Source organism: Leopardus geoffroyi, chromosome B2 (genome assembly GCF_018350155.1).
Source record: "Leopardus geoffroyi isolate Oge1 chromosome B2, O.geoffroyi_Oge1_pat1.0, whole genome shotgun sequence".
In the NCBI taxonomy this organism is placed as follows: Eukaryota; Metazoa; Chordata; class Mammalia; order Carnivora; family Felidae; genus Leopardus; species Leopardus geoffroyi.
In genome coordinates, this window is record NC_059332.1 from 135,987,919 (window position 1) to 136,007,333 (window position 19,415).

Sequence of the window (19,415 nt, forward strand, 5' to 3'; positions counted from 1 at the left end):
GAAAAAAAAAAAAAAAGACATAGATGAAAAAAAAAAGACATAGATAAAAAAAAAGACATAGATGAAAAAAAAAAAAAAAAAGACATAGATGATTGCCACAGGGGCTCAGACAGGCCCGTATGACAACAGAGCCAGATTTACAAGTATGAATGATGTTTCTTTTTATCGTTTTTAAATGAATGGTGATGCCTGTGCTTTTCTTTCTTTCTTTCTTTCTTTTTTTTTTTTTTTTTTTTTTTTGCCTATAAAAGTCTCTTTTGTTTCCTTGCAGAGCGAAGAGTTCCACATTTACACGCAGTACTGCACTAACTATCCAAGGTACACGCTGGGAATATACCACAGTGCATTCCTGCACTTGCATACTGTTTCCGGTCGAGGGGTCCGACGTATGCTGGTGTTAGGCCTCCTGAACCTGGCCGTGCTCTGGGTGCCCTGGGGAGTCTCCACAGCGTGCTGACGATGGATTACGGGCTACCCAGATATCCATCCATTCAGCTCTGGGACTCCCAGCAGAGCCAGTGGGAGGGAAAGTGTGAAAGACCGTGAAGGAGACCAAAAAGGTTGCGAGGTGTCCTTCCGTGGAAACCTAAGTAAACCTGTTGTGTTTGGCTGTGATTCTTGTCCGTTGACCCTCCTGTACGTGTGCCGTGTTTTGAAAAATTTGGGATGTGCCGAGAATGAGTTTATATAATCTGGCTGGGGATGGAATATGTTATATCTTTGCTATATAATTTCTAAGAACTATGTAAAAAGGCCTCCTCATCTCACTGGATCTTGGCTTTCGTTTCGTTTACCCTGGAAGCCACAGAGGAGGGTAGTGCAGGGAGCGCCACGTGGACACTAGAGTGACCATTTCAGTGAGGGAGGCCGACCGAAGACCCTGGGTCACACTGTTGGAATTTCTTTTTGCAGCAAAAGACTTGTACTGAGCATTTATTGAGTCCTAATCATTGTGTTAAGTGCTATAAATGCAACGTGTCGTTGGATTTAACCTTCATGATAATCCAGAGATGCCAAGGGATTCAAGAAAAGCAAAGCATCACAGTGCCAGGCGCATAATAGGTTCTCAACAATTGCTGGCGCACAATCACCCCTGCCCCAACCCAAGGCAAGGATGGAGAAACTGAGGCTCCAATAGGTTTACTGCCTTCGCAGGGCCACCTAACTGACGGGTGGCCCAGCTAGAATCTGAATCGAGGTTTCCCCAACCTCAGACCCAAAGCTGCTACATCCTTGTGAAGTTTCTGAAGGTTTGTGATTCTCCCCACCCCTGTGCCTTTTTGCCACTTCCCCACGTGATCAGCAGAACTTGATGGGAGCTATCGTGGGGGACGAGCCAGGGAGATAAGAGCTACGTGCCCTGTCGCCTGTCTCGGTGGAGACATGTCCCTAAGGATGACGCGGTTGGCCGGATCCACCTAGAAGAGAAGCCAGCAGGCTGAGAGCCCCTAGTCCTGCTGCAGCAAGGAAGAACAAATGGAAACCCTGTTCAGAAGTGGCCCCGGAAAGCCAGTCTGGACAGGGGCGCCTGGGTGGCTCAGTCGGTTAAGCGTCCGACTTTGGCTCAGGTCATGATCTCGCGGTTCGTGAGTTGGAGCCCCGCGTGGGGCTCTGTGCTGACAGTGTGGAGCCTGCTTAGGCTTCTCTCTGTCTCCCTCTCTCTCTGCCCCTCCACCACTCACACTCTGTCTCTCAAAAATAAATAAAGATTGAAAAATTTAAGGGAAAAAAAAAAAAAGAAAGAAAGCCAGTGTGGATTAAAAGGCATGAAGCCTGGGACTGCGATTTATGGACAAAGACTTTCCATTGAAGGAGTTTAGTCTCCCTCTCTAGACATGGGTCAAGGTATTGTGCTGCAGTGGTTTATTTGGTTCGCGCCCAACTGTGCATTGGCCAGGTTTCCCTAAAATCCAAACAAAAAACACCAAAACCCACATGTCAGCTCGTACATTTGTCACCATATCCTTATGAGCAGACACACGCAGTTTACACAGTTTCACGTAAGCAAGCCTCTCTCCTATGGTATTTGTTTCCACCTGTGTGCTGAAGGTAGCAGAAAATTGTAGAATGCCCCAACTAAATCCCGAGGACCACAGGCTAAAAACCGGCATGGTACCACACCCCAATCCAGAGAAATCACAGAATCGGCCCCCAACTTCTCCACTAAACTCCTAACCAAGGGAAGGAGGGTGGGGACAACATTCGAACTCTGAAGCATCAGCACATTTCTGGACGCAATTATCAGGATGAGAGATGCTAGAGGGGCTCGTTGGGGGGCGGGTGTGTAAATTTCATCATAAACATGTCATTCAAAGGAATAACATCTGAATTTGTAGTGTGGGAAGTTTATATTATTTTTCTGACTTAGTAGTAAGAAAGGGAAGTACAGAATAAAGGCTGCTTTTTCTATAGAGGCTGCTTCAGGGTCAAAGGACAGGCAAAATCATTTGAGCAAGGACACAGATTTTAAGAGCCTGTCATTCATGGAGCATGGTCCCAAGCTCCGTGTGTACTGGCTGGAGATAGGAGCTAATATCCCTTGCCTTCTAGCAAATGTTATGTTTTTTTCAGCGTCAAACTCCACTAAATGCAATCACGCAATAGCGTGTTAGAGAAGACCAAATGAGTGAATACAAATTAATGGAGTCCAGACTCGTGGTATGTACTAGAAGCTAAAGGTACAGGAAGAAGAGGAATAGTAAGTCCCCTTGAGGAGAGTTTAGAACGGTTCCCTGGAGGAAGTGTTTTTTTTTTTTTTCTTTCTGGGTTTTGTATATATCTTTTTTTTTCTTATTTTATATCTTTGACTTTGACGAAGGAAAGAGACACGTGAGCAGAGAGATGCTCGACAGGCAGGCTCAGTGAGGCAGGCGCGTCCGGCGCTTGCCCAATCGCGTGGTTTTCATATCCCTAGAAAAAGATTTCCTCTTGTCCCCTCGTCTCCAATCAGTTTGCTGTCTGAGGCCCCAGGTTTCCGTTCCCCTGTCTTAACAAGCCAAGAGTGCTGAGGGTTTCAGCCCATCTGACAACATTTCTTCTCCCTTCGGATCCAAGCTGGGGATATTAAATGTCGCCGGCACACCTTGACAGATGTCCACCTTCTTCCTATCAGTCACGCCCCAATAGTTTCATCTTGAAGAGACACAAGCCCTCCCTCCTTTCCCCGGCGAGGGGTGCAGGCCCTGTCGGGTCATTGTCCTCAGATGTCTGCCTATGCCCTGAATCTGGAGTTTGGTGCACTCAGAATTGGTTGCAGGTGTCCTGTCTGTGGGTAAGAGCTCAAGCCTTCATATGGCCAAAGGGCAACTGGGCAACTGGTTCTGCCTCTGAAGAACCTTAGAAAAGACCCTTGGCTACGTGATAAAGAATAGTTTTGAAATCTCCACTTATGTGGGAAATAAACCCGTTTGAACAGATACTTCTCAAAGCAGATGGGCACAAAAGTGACTCTAATAGGTTGATTCGGACCTCCATTTCACTTCCTTCCAAGGAGTCTTGTTTTGTTGTTTGGCTCTAATTTTCTAAATGAATCCTGAAAACATGACTGACTTGGGGAGAAAGTGGCTGAAATTACTTCCACCTGCTTTCTTCTAAGTTATGAGAACATAAGATTTTAATTTACTTGTGTGTGTGACTCCAGAAGCCCACTAGCTTTTATGTATAAGGTAGGAACAGTGTTTCAACTAGTCCTTGGGGATGTTGGGGGGGGAGGGGTCTACTTAATTACCTTTTGGGGGGCTGGGACCCAGACGGAACTCTGACCTGGTTTCCTAGCATACTCAGGGAGGCACACTCGCTAAGAGAGGAGGTTCTCTAGCTGTTTCAGAAACTGTCATTAAAGGGATCTGTTCAAAGGGAGGTTAACCCGTGGGCCACAGCCTCCAACGATCTGCAGGAAGTATCATGCGGTTTGTACATGATACAAAGGCAACCAGCAAAAGGGCTGACAAATGTCCGGCTCGGGGCTGGATCTGCTGAAGAAAGAGCTCCTTTTTCTTGATACATTTTCTTTAAAAAAAACAAATTTTGTTTAATGTTTTTTATTTTTGCGAGAGAGAGAGAGAGTACGAGCAGGAGACGGGCAGAGAGAGAGATCGGGAGACACAGAATCCGGAGCAGGCTCCAGGCTCTGAGCTGTCAGAGCCCAACTCAGGGCTCGAGCTTGTGAACTGTGAGATCATGACCTGAGCCAAAGTCGGACCCTTAACCAACTGAGCCAGGAGCCCCCTATAGTGCCTTTTTCTAATCCATCCACCCAAAGAGATACCTTTTTCTAATTTGTCCAGAGGCACTTTGGTCTAGCTATAGCTCTGTTGCTACCCTACCTGTTTTAGGGCATTTACACTTACGTTGGCCATTAAAACTTGAATACCTGGGGCACCTGGGTAGTTCAGTCAGTTAAGTGTCTGACTCTTGGTTTCTACTCAGGTCATGATCTCACAGTTCACGAGTTTGGGCCCCGCATCGGGCTCTGTGCTGACCGTGCAGAGCCTGCTTGGGATCCTCTCTCTCCCTCTCTCTCAAAATAAATAAATAATCTTAAAAACAATACGTTACAACTTGAATAACTCATCTTACCATTACAACTCGGGTGAAAATATATATTCTTGTTGCAGATCAGTGGCTGTGCTAACAGAGTGCATGCGGAACAAGATGCTGGCCAAATTCTTCAGGGAACGTCAGGAAACTTTGAAACACTCACTGCCTCTGGGCTCCTATCTCTTGAAACCAGTTCAGCGGATTCTCAAGTATCATCTCCTTTTGCATGTAAGTTTCTGCCCACACTTGAATACCTTCCAAGGGGGGCGCCTGGGTGGCGCAGTCGGTTAAGCGTCCAACTTCAGCCAGGTCACGATCTCGCGGTCCGGGAGTTCGAGCCCCGCGTCGGGCTCTGGGCTGATGGCTCAGAGCCTGGAGCCTGTTTCTGATTCTGTGTCTCCCTCTCTCTCTGCCCCTCCCCCGCTCATGCTCCGTGTCTCTCTCTGTCCCAAAAATAAATAAACGTTAAAAAAAAAAAATTAAAAAAAAAAAAAAATGAATACCTTCCAAGGGATGGGGATTTGGTGTATATATATTAAGTTGGGGGGGGGGAAATATCAGAAAAGGCTGTGGACATATGGAAACATTTTCCACATTCATACTTTACAACTGACTAATCTGCTTGGAGGAATTAGAGATATTTATATTCTGGGCCGGCAGCCCCATTGACACCAGCCAAGCAAAAAGATTCATTTTAGCTCTGATTCTGATAGGGCTTGGGAGTACCTCACTCCGGGCAGTGAACAGTTTCAGGCAGAGAGCTATCATCTTAACGAAAAACAGATTTTTTGTGTGTGTTTTATTTGATTTCCACGAGCCTGGCTTCAGTAGGCAGTTGGGGAGGAGAGCTGTCATAGATTGGCTCTTGCCTGAGCAAAGAGAAGGGCTGAAAAAGAAGACAGATGAGGGGTGTGATGAGTGATCTTGAGCTGGGCTTAGCATCACTTCAGGGTATTTATTTCATTTACCATTATTTGTACACAATTCAAGGAGGCTTTAGAAACAAGGGTAGAGGGGTGCCTGGGTGGCTCAGTGGTTGAGCGTCCGACTTCGGCTCAGGTCATGATCTCACAGTCTGTGAGTTTGAGCCCCGCGTCAGGCTCTGGGCTGACGGCTCGGAGCCTGGAGCCTGCTTCCGATTCTGTGTCTCCCTCTCTCTCTGCCCCTCCCCCGTTCATGCTCTGTCTCTCTCACTCTCAAAAATGAATAAATGTTAAAGAAAAAATTTTTAAAAAAGAAGAAACAAGCGTAGATATAGCTCCCACTTGCTCATGTCTGACCCTCTAAGGAAGCTGATAAAATTGGGGGAAAGTTTTGTTGCAAATAATCTCCACTGAGTTAGTAGGATTCGATCGCCTTTATCATATGAGGAAGGCATGGCACGGTGGTTAGGAGTCAGACACTGGGTCAGTCCTGCCTGGGTTCAAATCCTGTAAGTTGTCCATGTTCACTGTGCCTCACAGGCAGTCCATAAAAATGAGCTATTGTTTTTGTTTTATTATTTTTGTACTCCATTAAAAACCTTTTCTTAAAAATATTTTAATCCAGAGCTCTTCTCTGTATCAACATGCCTGCAATTTATATGTTTCTTGTTAAATGATTCCAGGTTTCCCACTTGGATAATCATTCCAGTTTTGCTCAGTTCACACACATCTACAATTTTAAGGAAGCTTATGGTCCAACTTTGCTAGAAACTTCTCAGCTTTGTCTGTCTGCCTGGGTGGCTCACGTTTGGAGAATCTTGTGTCCTACGAAGCCACATCAGGGATATGACTTTAATTGTCACACTAATACTAGTGACCTCTTAGATTAGGAGGATTAATTTGCTAAATCAGTGTCCAAATAACTCTCAAATAAATAATACCTCTCCCAGGATAGATCTCTGCTGGATTGTGCTAATATAGCATTTAAGACTAGTGCATCTCAGTAATCTCTAAATATAGCCTCTAGCCAAGCAGCGTCTAAGATGGCAGTTCCTTAAGCATGTCAGGCGTAACAAGGTCCTTACAAAGAGGTAATTAATAGGAAAAATGGCCCTTACCCTCTAAATAAGGAGCTGGTATCTTAGTTCAGGCTGCTGTAACAAAGTACCATAGCCTGGGGGGCTTAACAACTTATTTCTCATAGTTCCGGAAGCTAGAAGGCCAGGATCAAGGTGCCAACATGGTCAGGTTCTGGTGATATCCCCGTCCTGGGTTCAGACTGTGAGCTCCTTGTTTCTTTACATGGTGGAGAGAGGCCAGAGAGCTCCCTGGGATCCTTGTTATAAGAACACTAATCCCATACTCTGGTTTCTCTTCAGATCGTATAAATCTTTCGCCTTTTACTATAAGAACACTAATCCCATCCATGAGGACTCCACTCTCATAACCTAATCACCACCCAAAGGCCCCACTTCCTAACACGGGCACAATGGGGGTTAGGGCTTCAACATGTGGCTTTTATGGGGACACGGGCATTCGTCTGTAGCGGTTGGTACAGAAGAACAGTGGTTAGATTAATCGAAAACTAACTTCCGGTTGCCTCTGAAGTATTTTTGCTTTTATGGTTGATTTAGAGCATTCCTTCTGTGTCATTTACGTCACTTCAAAGTTGTGTAGCCATCCATGAAGATCCGCACAAGAATACACTCTGTACTTCTGAGTCTGTTTGTCCTTGAACAGGATTGCCTCTCAGGCCAGAAGAAGAAATTATCATTTTCAAGTTTATTTACTTATTTTGAGAGAGAGAGAGAGAGAGAGAGAGAGAGAGAATGAATGAATGAATGAATGAATATCCCAAGCAGGCTCTACCCACAGAGCAGAACCAGACTTGGGGTTTGATCCCACGAACTGTGAGCTCATGACCTGAGCCAAAATCAAGAGTCAGACGCTTAACCAACTGAGCCACCCAGGTGCCCCAGAAATTATTATTTTTTGTTAATTTGCTGTTGATCTGAAGCTTACCTGGGAGTTGTTACTTTAGTGGTATGGTTTCATAGGACCTTTCCAACAGCTGAGTTTAAGTGTAGAAAGAAAATGTGAATTCTTTCCCAGTTTTTAGCTAGGTGGAAAACTTGAGTATTTAGTAAAAGTAAACAGAGATTTATGAGGTAGGACTATAAAATAATGGAACTAACTTTCATAAGTTATACCACAAGATTCAATCTCCAACCTTGGACTTAATGTTCATGCATATCATAGATGCCCTAGAAATGATCTAATTAATTATAATATCTTTCTACTGTTTTATGTATGTATATAGGTTACTGTTGTCATTGTGAAAAGATAGAGCTTCAACTTAATAAGCATGTATTGACCACCCAGCTCTTCCGTAGTTACTATTGAGTGGATAAAAGATTAAATAAATGATACAATAGTCCCTGTCCTTAGACTCTTGAGAAGGCTAGGGACATATGTCTTATGTGCTGGAAAGAATTGGAGCAGAGCTCATGGCCCTTTTGTGCCCCTGGGATTGCGAAACTCAGTGCTAAGTGCTTATGAACTTCATTTGGGCTTTAGAGCCTTGACTACATGAAAAGGCCCTCGCTGTAGAGGTACTTTAAAGATAATGGCCGCTCTGTGTTTGACTCTGTTACATATGAAATCCTGCTTGAGACGTTTTATTTCCCCTTGGAGAAAAAAAAAAGTATGTTTTCTTTTTTTCTTTTTTAAATATTTTTTAATGTTTATTTATTTTGAGAGAGAGAGAGAGAGAGAGAGTGTGTGTGTGTGTGTGTGTGTGTGCGCTCACACACAAGCAGGGGAAGGGGCAGAGAGAGAGAGGGAGAGAGAATCCCAAGCAGGCTCCTTACCGCCAGCACAGAGCCCGGCATGGGGCCAGACCTCATGAACCATGAGATGGTGACCAGAGCCAAAATCAAGAGTTAGACGCTGAACGGACCGAGCTACCCAGGCACCCCTGTTTTCTTGTATTACATTGGCTACCAGGAAACGCGGCAGTCTCCAACTATAATATCAACTCTTGTATCTACTGTAACATCTCTAAGAGACTTAATGGACTCTATCATATTTTGTTTTATCCTCCTCGTCATGAAATTCTACTCTATTGCTGGTTTTCCTAGCCCCGTCTTCGTCCCTATCTTACCACTTTGTTGTAGGTATTTCTGGTAAGTTATCTCAAACTCTTAAGGCACGCTGCTCGTGTGTAAATAAATAGGCAAAAATAATATATGAGGAACGCGTCACAGAGGCACTATGTTTCATTGGCGATAGGAGAAAAATAATGAAAATGACCGGCTCCTTTTGTCCCCCCCCCCAAGGAAATAGAAAATCACCTTGACAAGGACACAGAAGGCTATGATGTGGTGCTTGATGCTATCGACACAATGCAGCGAGTGGCCTGGCACATCAATGACATGAAGAGGAAACACGAACACGCGGTCCGGCTACAGGTAAACCCTCGAAACAGCAGCCCCGCTGGCACACTGACTTCTTTCCACATCAGGTATTAAGGCTGCTCAAGCGTTGGATGTCACCCGTGGCCTTCATCACATCTGAAGAAAGATCGGGACATGGCTAATACTGATCGCTGTTTACCGCGGTGTTTACGAGAAGTTGCTTTATAACTTTTAAACTAATAGTTTGCTTGGAACCCCTTCAGTAACCCAAGTTAAAAATTGGAGTCTCCCTTGAGGCGCCTGGGTGGCTCAGTCGGTTGAGTGTCCGACTTCGGCTCAGGTCGTGATCTCACGGTTCGTGAGTTCGAGCCCCGCGTCGGGCTCTGTACTGACAGCTCAGGGCCTGGAGCCTGCTTTGGATTCTGTGTCTCCCTCTCTCTCTCTGCCCTTCCCCTGTTCATGCTCTGTCTCTCTCTGTCTGAAAAATAAAAACATTAAAAAACAATTTTTTTTAAATAAAAAATTGGAGTCTCCCAAGCCCTTCCTTACCTTATGTTAATGACAAAGAAGTAATTCTTGCTGGAAGCAACTTTCTTCCGAGCTGTTGAAAGGGTTTTTCAGCCTCTTTTCCGCTCTCACTAGTTAATGCAGAGTTGTGAGGTGGTCCATGGGCAGTGATGGGGCCGGGACCCAGACAAAGGAGAGCTAAGTCTGGAAGCAGGTCCTTTGCAGTGTTCTACTCGGGAGGAGGCTGTCTACTGTGTGTTAGTTTCCTCCTTTCTAAAATAAGACAGACCAGGGGTTTGCGAAGACCCCTTCCAGCACCAACATTTTGGACCCTAAATCTGTGGGAACTTTTGATAAATGCTAAGCCAGGGATCGTGTCCCAGGCACATAAAAAAATGCACTTTTTAAAAATAAAAGGTTGGGGTGCCTGGGTGGCTCCGTTGGTTAAGTGCCCAACTGTTGATTTCAGTTCAGGTCATGATCTTGCAGTTTGTGAGTTCGAGCTCTCATTGGGCTCTGCGCTGAGAGTGCAGAGCCTGCTTGGGATTCTTTCTCTCTGCCTCTCTCTGCCCCTCCCCCATTCATTCTTTCTCTCTCTCTCTCTCTCTCTCTCTGTTTCTCTCTCTCCGTCCCTCTTGCTCTCTCTCAAAATAAATAAACATGAAAGAAAAAAAAAGGTTAGGGGCACCTGGGTGGCTCAGTCAGTTAAGCATCCAACTCTTGATTTCAGCTCAGGTCATGATCTCACGGTTTGTGAGTTCAAGCTCCCGTCAGGCTTTGCACTGAGAGTGTGGAGTCTGCTTGGGATTCTCTCTCTCTCCCCCTCTGTCTCTGCCTCTCCCCTGCTCACTCTCTCTCTCAAAAAAAATAAATAAACTTAAAAAAAAATGTTTGTGTTGGTCTAGAGGCTGGTGGCAGGCTCCTTCGTGTCCCTGGAGTGAGACATAAAAGCCCAAAGTGACGCCATGCTGTGTAGAGTATCTGTGGAAACTCAGGAAAAAAGATACATTATTCAGCCCATAAATTTAAGCAAAACCGTAAGATGCATCTATAGGCAGCCAGAGTATGATGTGATGCAATAGACTATCAAAAATCAAGGGAAGGCCACATTCTAATCTTTCAGGTCATGTCTTTTTTTTTGTAACAGTAAGGAAAGGTTTAATAGTTCATCATCCAGATGTTTTGTGGACTTAATGTCTATTGCATATTCGGAAATGGCTAAATGACTGTTTTTTTTTAGACCTTGTAAATCTGTTTGGCGTTCTGCAGACATTGCTAAATCAGGCTCAGGCTCAGACTTTTATCTCCATTACCATCCATTTCCACTTTCAACCCATGGACATTTGGGTTGTCCTGTATGAGGGCCGCTTAATTAAATGCTCTTTGTGAATATGTTCATATGTTCATTTTTCAAAACAATAAAAAATCAGCTTTCTTAAAGAACATTGATATGGGTGTACAATAAAATCCCAAAGATACCTCAGGATCATGCTCTCAATTTATATTTAGCGAGCACCATTAAAAACATAATGGTAATGAAATTAATTTCCTTTCCCCAAATAAATGGGATTAACATCAGGAAATTTCTAAGATGTCTCTTATGTGATTTGTCACAGGCTTTAGTTTTGAGTTACTTATATGTAGTATGGATTTCAGTTTCTGGAAAAAGGTTTCCACAGCAATAGCTCTGAAGGTTTTCTGCAGAGAATATGGGTGAGAAAGTCAAGGAAAGGATGGCTCTCTGAGAAGGTCACATGCCAGTCGCCTCTTTACCTAGCTTTTGAGAGGCATAACTGCTGTCATCAGCCACAGGAGAGGGATTATCAAGGAGCGGAAAGAAGTAATTGGCAACTCATCAACTAACAACTCGATTCATTTCTGCTAGCCCTTATGTGACAACCCCCATAAATGTGGATATAGGTCAGGGCACCTGAGTGGCTCAGTCGGTTAAGCTTCCGACTTTCGCTCAGGTCACCATCTCCTGATTCGCGGGTTCAACCCCTGAGTCAGGCTCTGTGCTGACAGCTCGGAGCCTGGAGCCTGCTTCCGATTCTGTGTCTCCCTCTCTCTCTGCCCCTCCCTCACTCATGTTCTATTTCTGTCTCTCAAAAATTAACATTGAAAAAAAAATCTTTTTTTAAATGTGGATTTGGGTCACGGATCATTAGACACCATTGGATACCAAATAGACCCATTAGGCCCTGTCATAGAATATTCAGACACCACTCTTGAGATTCAGCAAACGGGAGACCTTTCCCTCTCTTCCATGGCTTCCCATCTCTTGTTTAATCACACAGAATGGTCACTTTTTCAGGAGATACAGAGTCTGCTCACCAACTGGAAAGGGCCAGACCTGACCAGCTACGGGGAACTGGTGCTCGAAGGGACCTTTCGCATCCAGCGGGCCAAGAATGAGCGGACGCTCTTCCTCTTTGACAAGCTCCTTCTGATCACAAAGAAGAGAGACGACACGTTTACGTACAAAGCTCACATCCTGGTAGGTCTGAATGTTGGCCATGGGCAAGGGCTTCGGCCGCTCGTCCCATTCTCCTCCAAGCACACCTCACCGTCTCTCTGCTCTCCTGCTCAGTGTGGCAACCTCATGCTCGTGGAAGTGATACCAAAGGAGCCGCTCAGCTTCAGCGTCTTCCACTATAAGAACCCCAAGCTGCAGCACACGGTTCAGGTAACAGCAGAGGCCTCCCCTCCCTGCAGGGCTCGCTCTTGGAAACGATGGGCGCCGTGGGCCAGCCGGCCTTTCCAGAGCCTTCTGGCCACACGGTGTGTTTCCCGTCTCGTCAGAGGGTTATGGGAGTGTCTGAATCTCGTTCGTGGTGGAGACGTGAGTCGTCTGACCGTCCGCATTTCCTTCCGCTAGGCCAAATCCCAGCAAGACAAGCGCCTGTGGGTTCTGCACCTGAAGAGACTGATCCTGGAGAACCATGCGGCGAAAATCCCAGCTAAGGTAAGGTGCCGAGGTCCACAAACAATAAAATGTAAGGTCATCCAAGTCCTAGAAGGCAGCCTGATGTCAATAAATGTTCAACTCTAAAATAAAGAAAATTGGGAGATAGGATATTTATGGGATCAACTAAATTAGCCATGTATGTTAAAAAGATTCACAGGGCCACCGGGGTGGCTCAGTCGGTTAAGCATCTGACTTTGGCTGAGGTCACGATCTCATGGTTTGTGGGTTCAAGCCCCACGTTGGGCTCTGTGCTGGCAGCTCAGAGTCTGGAGCCTGGTTTGGATTCTGTATCTCCCTCTCTCTCTGCCCCTCCCTCGCTCATGCTCTGACTCTCTCTCTCTCTCTCAAAAATAAGATAAATAAACATTTTTAAAAAAGATTCACATATAGGGAGATTGTGGAAGTTTTTTTTTTTTATTGTGGTTGTTATATTTTGTTTTGGGGCTTGAGGAAGGAAAAAATAAGGAAAAGACTACAAGAAAATTTCTAGAGAAATAGTAGAGTACAGTTCTGAGAAGTATTCAAAGCTATACTAAGCAGCTATTGTGAATAGAGCTAGCTGAGGTTCTGTGGGAATGCTAAGGGAAAGAAAATACAGACTCAGCTGTGAGGGAGTTTGTGGGTGAGGGAGGTAGCCACACACACAACGAACTGCTTGCTAAACAGGAAGAATTAACAGAGGTATAAACCAAGTGTTGTGGAAGGATAATGTGTTCAATTACAGTTGAATAAGGAAAGGAAGGAAACGCCTTCCTTGTGAATGGGGGCATCATGTTCACAGCTCACAGACCGTGCCTTGGCGGAAGGGCTGAATCCTCAGGAGATGGAGTAGGAGGTGAGGCCGGACAAGCGGAAGGCAGTCCGCTGGGCTCTGAAGGTCTTGAAGGCCTAAGAAGTCCGAGCGCATCGGCGGTGGGAAACCACCGGAGGCTTCGGAGGAAGGGATGGCAGGGTGGCCCCTGTGTTCTGAAAGGATGGCTTTAGAAACCGCGTGACAGATGAGTCGACGAAGTGACACTGGAGGCGGAAGAAGAATGAGCAAGCCGCCACGGTAGTCTAGCAAAGAGACGAGGGGCCCTTTGGGGGAGCCACGGCAACGGGGGGCGGGGGGAGCAGGTGCAAAAGCTCTCAGAGAGGTTGAGCAATGGTCTGTCACCCACTAAGCGCATGAGGAAAGAGAGAGATGGGAGTCAAGCATGAGTCAGGGCTTGAGCCCAGAGGACGGTGTGGAGTTCTGAGATAAGGAGAGGAACCAGTTGGATGGGAGTGAGGAGAAGCTCTCACAAGTGCGTGCGAGGAGGCGGGTCGGCCCCAGGTGGAAATTCAGGTCTTGGAAGCTGCGGGCCTGGAGGCTCTCTTGACCCAGACAGCGATTGAGGCCCCGAGCTTCGAGAGGATGGCCCATGAAAGCGCGTGAAGGAAAGAAGCCCTGGGAAGATCTGAGTGATCTGCCGGCGGGTGGGGACCTAGAGCACCACCAAGAGGGGTCAGGTGGGAGGCCCTGAGAAAACCCAAGGAGTGGGGCACCTGGGTGGTGCAGTCGGTTAAGCGTCCGACTTCAGCCAGGTCACGATCTCGCGGTCCGTGAGTTCGAGCCCCGCGTCGGGCTCTGGGCTGATGGCTCAGAGCCTGGAGCCTGTTTCCGATTCTGTGTCTCCCTCTCTCTCTGCCCCTCCCCCGTTCATGCTCTGTCTCTCTCTGTCCCAAAAATAAATAAACGTTGAAAAAAAAAAAATTAAAAAAAAAAATAAATAAATAAATAAATAAATAAAAAAAGAAAGAAAACCCAAGGAGAAAGCTGCGCTGACAGAGGAAGAAAAGGATCTCAGAGAGCGCGAGGGGGCAACCGTCTGCGAGGCTGCAGGGGGCGAGGCCGACTCCACCAGAAGAGTGGGTACACGGGTTGGCAACCGAGAGATGAAGGAGAGACGGCAGCGCGTGGCGGGAAAAAGCGGAAATGAGAAGAGGCAGACTGGGTACAGGCTTCTAGAACGCAGTTCAGAACACTTACCAGGCGGTGGTTTGGGGAGTGAGACACTTGGTGCAGGTGAAGCAGGCCGTGCACGTGACTGTCGGCGGAGGGAAGGAGAAAGGGAAGGAGAGCAGAAAGATGAGCGGAGGAACGCTCTTTGGGAGCCATTTTGGGGAGCGGGGAGGGAAGGACCAGGAGCGCGGGGTGCGAGGCTGGTCTTGGGGAGAAAGAAGACAGATGAGAGACCCTTTGAGACAGACTTGAGCGCGGATAGGAGAGTTGGATTTTCCTGGGGTTGGCGATGATGTCGTCTGTTGGCTGGGGGCTGGGGGCGCCCAGGTGGGGTTGGGCCCCTGAGGGAAAGTGGAAAGAAGGCTCAGAACACTTGCTAAAGAAAGCGGTCCCATGTGCAGGGATAACTCCAGGGATGGGTGCATCCAAGACCCAACGAAGGGGGTCACCGTGGATCAGTGCGGTGAGGTAATTTAAAAATCTGCTCAGCGACTTGGAAACAAGTGTTGAGGAACCATAGCGCAGGTGGGTTCCCCAAGGTGAAGGTCAGCAGAGCCAGTACAGGGGAAGGTTAACAGGACAGGGGAAGGTGGGTGCTAATCAGCACGTGGGTGCGGTGACCGAGCGTGATTTCCGGGCTGAGCGGAGAGGGAAGGCACCCAGGAGACTGGGCATGGCTTGAAGGACTGCTGGCTGTAGAGTCCAGGAACCGGCACAACAGCAGCCAAAGGTGGGCAGGTGGAAACACGGAGGTCTGTAGCTGAAGTAGAGACTCGTAGAGCCCCTGCCTGAGAAGCAAAGCAGTTCTAGGTGCTGCTAAGGTCCTGGGGCCGCTTCTGATTGTGTGTCGCTGTTCTGGAGTGGAGGAAAAGGTTGTCAGAGAAAAAGTGGCGTAAGGTAAGGGTGGAGAATACATTGTCAGCGGTGACAACGGATGGTGACGTGGTCCTTGCTGGGCGGGGCGGGAGTGACGTGGAACAGAAAGTGGGATGACGGCCATGGGGGTAGAGCTAGGGGGAAATAAGAAACATAAACATTGCGGAGAAAAGAGAGTCCATTTCACTCTGGGTATTTTGAGAAGCACTCGAAGCTCATTCTCAGGGGCTGTCAGCAATGATCTTGTGCCCAGGAAGTGAGTGTGCAAAGGTGTGTGCTTTGAGTTAAGCGTGAGTCTCATTTCATCAGAGTGTCGAGAGCTGGAAGGTACACCTCATGCAGAGAGGTGACGGCGTTTTCTTCGTGGTTGGTTAGTGGGTTGCTGGCCCTGTGCCTCGGAATGCCCTTCTGAGCAATGACCCAGTGTCTCTGACATGCCCCACCTCTGGTTCACCCATGAACTGGGAAAATCAGAACTGCCAGAGGATTCTGAAAGGCCATTACAAAGCAAGACTAGCTGACATACCTGTCCTCTTTCTCCTACACAAGATGTGTGGGTTCCAGGGGGGTTTCCCTTTGTGTGTTAAAATGATGAATACAGTCACAAGGCAGGTGCATCTCTGTACCCAAATTCCTGACCCTGACCCTGACCCTTTTACAATCGAAGCGTTACTTGTTCCGCCACAACTTCTAGAACACACGTCCAGTGTGCTAACTGCTTTGTGTCTTTAGTTCGACCTCAGCAAACCACCTTTCGAGAAAGATCTTACTCACCCCATTATGGAGAAATAAAAGCAGAAGGTCAGGGACGTTAAGTGAACTGCCCAAGTTTACGTGGCGAGTGCATGAGTGAGCCTGAGTCAGACACAGGTCTGGCTGGCTGCAGAGAGCAAGCCTTAACCATATTGCCCCCAATGGCAACGAAAATTCACTTATTTAATAGACTTCATCCCCTATAATGTGATAATAATTTTCTACTTTATTGAAGCAGGATTATTATTAAGCTAAATTCTCCACTTCTTTCTTCAAGGCTTTTTCTTATTATTTTTTTTTTCTCTAAAGCTTTCAAAATCTGTGTATTCCTATTAGGTAAAAGAAATGCATAATGAGGAATTTTTGTGAACATCAAAAAATGCATCACAGCCGTCTAACAGTGTTACCACAAGCTGATGGAAATTCGTGTTTGTGGCTCCTCCCAGCTCCCTTGAGTTCCTTTAATTCGGCGATGGTCCCTGGCTGACTCCTAGAGGAAGATGTGGGAATTGTACTTTCCTGAAATGAAATGTCAAGACAGGAAAAAATAAAAACCGGGTTCGTCAAGTCGAGTTTATAGATACCAGGAAGCTTCTTGGAAATAGCCGTTGTGTTTATTCATATACGTAGTGTATAAACTCACTCTCGTCCTGGTTGAGAATAAAGACAGAAAGGTAGAGGCTTTTGCAGTTTATCTAATCACCTGGTCCTTTAAGGGTACTTCACAGAAACTGAGCTCACATTGGCGTTTGAAATTAATTCCAACTAGGCATTGCAAACTCCGAATATATGATAAAAATATCAGTGTTACAAAATGTATGCATTTGTTATCTCAGACTTAGGGTGGCTTCAACAAGCCTTTTTTTTTTTTAAACCTTCCTCCTCCTTTATTTGTTTATTTTTTTTAACTTTATTTTTGGGGGAGAGAGAGGGAGCATGAGCAGGGAGGGCCAGAGAGAGAGGGAGGGAGAGAATCTCAAGCAGGCTCCACACCATCAGCACAGAGCCTGATGTGGGGCTCGATCCCACGAACTGTAAGATCACGACCTGAACTGAAAAAAAGAGTCAGACGCTTAAACAACTGAGCCACTCGGGCACCCCTTCACCTCCCTCTTTTTTTTAAACTAGATATTACCATTTATTTTTATTTTTTTAAGTTTGTTGTATTTATTTTGAGAGAGAGAGAGAGAGAGAGAACACATAAGTGTGAGCAGGGGAGGGGCAGAGAGAGACGGAATCCCAGGCAGGCCTCCGCACTGTCAGCGCAGAGCCCAGTATGGGGCTTGAACTCAGAAACCATGAGATCATGACCTGAGCCAAAATCAAGAATCAGACGCTTAACTGACTGAGCCCCTAAACATTACCAGTTCGCCCAAATATTCTCACTGTGCTATCACGGATTGTGGCAAAATACAAGAAAAATTATTTTTAAGGTGATTTTTAGTCTGATGTCCGTCAGTTACGTTCCACGACCCCTGAAAAATGAAAATGACGTGAAAGGAGTTCTACCTAAACTAATTTTTTTTCCCTCTTTGAATCCTCAGGCAAAATGACTCATGTCAGGGTCATTACCCATCTCTTTTTTTTTTTTTTTTTTTTTTTTTTAACGTTTATTTATTTTTGAGACAGAGACAGAGCATGAACGGGGGAGGGGCAGAGAGAGAGGGAGACACAGAATCGGAAACAGGCTCCAGGCTCTGAGCCATCAGCCCAGAGCCCGACGCGGGGCTCGAACTCACGGACCATGAGATCGTGACCTGAGCTGAAGTCGGACGCTTAACCGACTGAGCCACCCAGGCGCCCCATTAGCCATCTCTTTATATCTCCCTAAACATTAACCACATTGGCAACAGGGACAATAGCCAGAAGCCTCAAAGCAGTAAAGCTGTGAGCGTTGAAGTGGGGAGAAAGATGTGTGAAGGAAGCCCCGGTCAAGGTTTATCTGGCCCAATCCCTTGGCGGGTGGGTGGTGACTTCGCTGTGTTTAGTGCCTATCAGTTGAGCCTAGTAGCAACTCTGAAAGGTAGGTCCGGTCTTGCCATTTGTGGCTAAGGAAACACCTCCAGCTAGGAAAGCACGAGAGCCGTGTCACAAACCGTGTCCTCGGGGCCCTTCCCCCTGCCTGGGAGACTCTAGGGCACGGGAGAGACGAGTTACAGGCGTGCTAGAGAGAGCCAAGAGAGTTAGCTAAGGATAATCACAGAGCATTTGGTCAGAGGAAAACTGGAAACTCCCAGCAATCTTTTTTGCAACAATTCAGAACAGTTATAAGGCCCCAGTGATTTGGAGAAGGCTGGCGGTATGGATCCTAGACCCCTATCCCTTGAGCCTTTGGTTCAGTAGATCAGGGTGGAATAGCCGGGATCTACATTTTATAATGGGCTGACCGCCAGATGCCGGGTTTTAGAAACCTTAGTGAAAGGCTCCCCCCACTTCCTCCTTCCCACCTCTCCTTTTCTCTCTCTCCCCGCCTCTTCTTCTCCCCCTCTTCTTCTCTCCTTCCTTCCTTCCTTCCTCTGTCTTCCCTTCTCTCCTTCCTTCCTTCTATCCTCTCTCTCTCCCCTCTCTGTCTCCCTCCCTCCCTCCCTTCCTTCCTTCCTTCCTTCCTTCCTTCCTTCCTTCCTTCTTTCCTTTCCTTTCCTTCCTTCCTTCCTTCCTTCCTTCCTTCCTTCCTTCCTTCCTTCCTTCCTTCCTTCCTTCCTTCCTTCCTTTCCTTCCTTCCTTCCTTCCTTCCTTCCAGATGGAGGCTGTAAGCTTAGCTCTGCTGATCGTGTAGCACGTGCGATCCACAGGAGGCACTCATCTGTTGGAAGCCCTCGAACTGTGTGTTAATGCCTAAAAGAAATAGGGAGTTTTTTAAAGCTTTTTCAAAACTCCCTTATTCTGGTGGGATAAGACCTGTCTCACGATAGCGATAGGTAGTTTAAAGAAAAAACAAAGAGTAATTGTAGTTATAGATGCACTTTCTTTCTTACAGGCCAAGCAAGCAATACTTGAAATGGATGCCATTCGTAAGTTTTGTTTTCTTAATACAATTTGAAACCTTCTTGTCTACTTGTATCTATCATCTTTTCTATCTTAAAGTGTATAAAAATGTCAATTGTAAGAAAAGCACAGTTCTTTCTTCGCTGTTTTCACAAGTAGAGCTGGCAGAGGGCATCATCTTTTCCTTACGCATTGACTCGTTTGTATATTGATTTCGCTGCTTTATCTATGAGTCGCCTGATGGCCAGCCCCATGTCCAGATCTCTGTGTCAGCTGCAAATGTAAGATACGCTTCCAAGGTCAACTCTTACCCTCCCCTCCGCCTCCACCAAAACTCAGGGTTTTACATACGTTTCTGGCCGCACCCCACTGAAGGATAACCTGTTGATTACCTGCAAGGATCATGCCAACGAGACAGTGAATGGTTTCCCCGATGCAGCTCATATTTGAGAATTACCACTGCT

At 46.5% G+C, this 19,415-nt stretch overlaps 1 protein-coding gene across 7 annotated transcripts in view; it reads left to right on the plus strand.

Annotated features, from left to right (window-relative positions):
• The window catches only part of PLEKHG1 (pleckstrin homology and RhoGEF domain containing G1), a 237,615-nt gene that overhangs the window by 194,768 nt on the left and 23,432 nt on the right, over positions 1 to 19,415 (plus strand). For all 7 annotated transcript variants that reach the window (XM_045500019.1, XM_045500020.1, XM_045500014.1 and 4 more), the window contains 7 exons: positions 272 to 318; positions 4,617 to 4,767; positions 8,801 to 8,932; positions 11,700 to 11,882; positions 11,976 to 12,071; positions 12,264 to 12,350; positions 18,944 to 18,977. In XM_045500019.1, the coding sequence (XP_045355975.1) occupies positions 272 to 318; positions 4,617 to 4,767; positions 8,801 to 8,932; positions 11,700 to 11,882; positions 11,976 to 12,071; positions 12,264 to 12,350; positions 18,944 to 18,977 (730 nt within the window). The remainder of the gene's footprint in view (positions 1 to 271; positions 319 to 4,616; positions 4,768 to 8,800; positions 8,933 to 11,699; positions 11,883 to 11,975; positions 12,072 to 12,263; positions 12,351 to 18,943; positions 18,978 to 19,415) is intronic.